Source organism: Myotis lucifugus, unplaced genomic scaffold, assembly GCF_000147115.1.
Source record: "Myotis lucifugus unplaced genomic scaffold, Myoluc2.0 scaffold_483, whole genome shotgun sequence".
In the NCBI taxonomy this organism is placed as follows: domain Eukaryota; kingdom Metazoa; phylum Chordata; class Mammalia; order Chiroptera; family Vespertilionidae; genus Myotis; species Myotis lucifugus.
Window position 1 is genome coordinate 637,910 of NW_005871531.1, and position 1,659 is coordinate 639,568.

The 1,659-nt window shown below is 48.6% G+C and overlaps 1 protein-coding gene across 1 annotated transcript in view; it reads left to right on the plus strand.

Moving 5' to 3' along the window:
- PRKN (parkin RBR E3 ubiquitin protein ligase) overlaps nt 1–558 on the plus strand; it is a 429,225-nt gene extending 428,667 nt beyond the window's left edge. Inside the window, exon 10 of the mRNA XM_023744713.1 lies at nt 350–558. Within this exon, the coding sequence (XP_023600481.1) occupies nt 350–558 (209 nt within the window). The remainder of the gene's footprint in view (nt 1–349) is intronic.
- Nucleotides 559–1,659: the final 1,101 nt, after the last annotated feature.

The following is a 1,659-nucleotide window of genomic DNA, read 5'->3' on the forward strand; positions in this document are numbered from 1 at the left end:
ACTGGGTGGTCGGGCCCTCTCTCTCTCCCCCCCCTCGTGATTTCTCCGCCGTTTTTTTTCGTTTGTTTGACTTGGAGAAAAGGGGGGCCGGGGCTCCCCCCCCCCCCCCCCTGTTAATTTTTTTTTTTTTTTTTCCCTTATGAAAAACTTGGGGGGGAGGGCCCCCCCCCCCCCCCCCCCAACTGGTTTTCTATTGTGTATTTTTAGAAGGTTTTTCTGGGAAAAAACTGGGGGGACGGTCCTCAGCCCTTTTAATTGCGTCGGTGGGTGGGTTTGGTGTGGGTTCCGGGGGGAAATTTGGGGGGCGGGTCCTCAGCCCCCCCCATTTTTCCGCTTTTGTCTCTTGCAGTACCGGGCCCCTTACCAGCCATTACGGCGCGGAGGGGGTGCGTCTTGCGCATTGGGCGGCGTGCTGGTGCCCCCGCCCCGGCTGTGGCGCCGGGCTGCTCCCCCGAGCCCGGGCAGCGGAAGGTCACCTGCGAGGCCGGCGGCCTGGGCTGCGGGGTGAGTACTGCGGCCCCCGTGTCGCTTTTCCGTGTTGGCTGCTTCGGCAACTGACTGGGTTACCTGTGTGCTTTGTCTCATTTCTCATTTGGACTCACACATCTAACAAAAAGATTTTAAAATTCTTATATAGGATTGCAGAGGTGATAGATAGATGATGGATAGATAGATGACAGATGATAAAATGATAGTTGATAGACAAGTAGATGATAAAATGATAGACAAATAGATGATAAAATGATAGACAAATAGATGATAAAATGATAGATAGATAAATAGATGATAAAATGATAGATAGATGATAGACAAATGGATGATAAAATGATAGATAGACAAATAGATGATAAAAAGATAGATGATAGACAAATGGATGATAAAATGATAGATGGATAGACAAATAGATGATAAAAAAGGTAGACAAATAGATGATAAAATGATAGATAGATAGATAGATAGATAGATGATAGATAGATGATAAAATGATAGATAATAGACAAATAGATGATAAAATAATAGATAGATGATAGATATATAGATAGTAGGGATTTATTTCTTTGAGCCCCTTTCATTGGTCTCACCCTGTTTATTCTAAGCCAGTAGTTCTCAACCTTCTGGCCCTTTAAATACAGTTCCTCATGTTGTGACCCAACCATAAAATTATTTTCGTGGCTACTTCATAACTGTAATGTTGCTACTGTTATGAATCGTAATGTAAATATCTGATATGCAGGTTGGTCTTAGGCGACTCCTGTGAAAGGGTCGTTCGCCAAAGGGGTCGCGACCCACAGGTTGAGAACCGCTGTCTAAGCCGTGGGAACCACTAGCCGAGTCATAAACTTGTCCGCTGATTCAGAGCGACAGTGGCTGGTTTCCTCTGAGCAGCTGTCGGAGAGGCGGTGCGGGCAGAGTCCCCGTCCGCGGGGTCTGCGCAAAGCTGCCGGCCTGGTATCTCAAGAAGCAAAAAGAAGGTTCATGTGGGAAATGTGAAATGCTGTCGCGTCATAAAGATCATTCCCGGTGGCGGTGACGTTTGTGCCGAGAGCTCCGGCCCCCGGGCCTCGGCGCCTGGCTGGTCTGGGCCTGGCTGACGGCCGGGTGAGGCAGGCGATGCCGGGGCCACTGCGTTATAAACTGACATGGCGAATGGACAGCGCC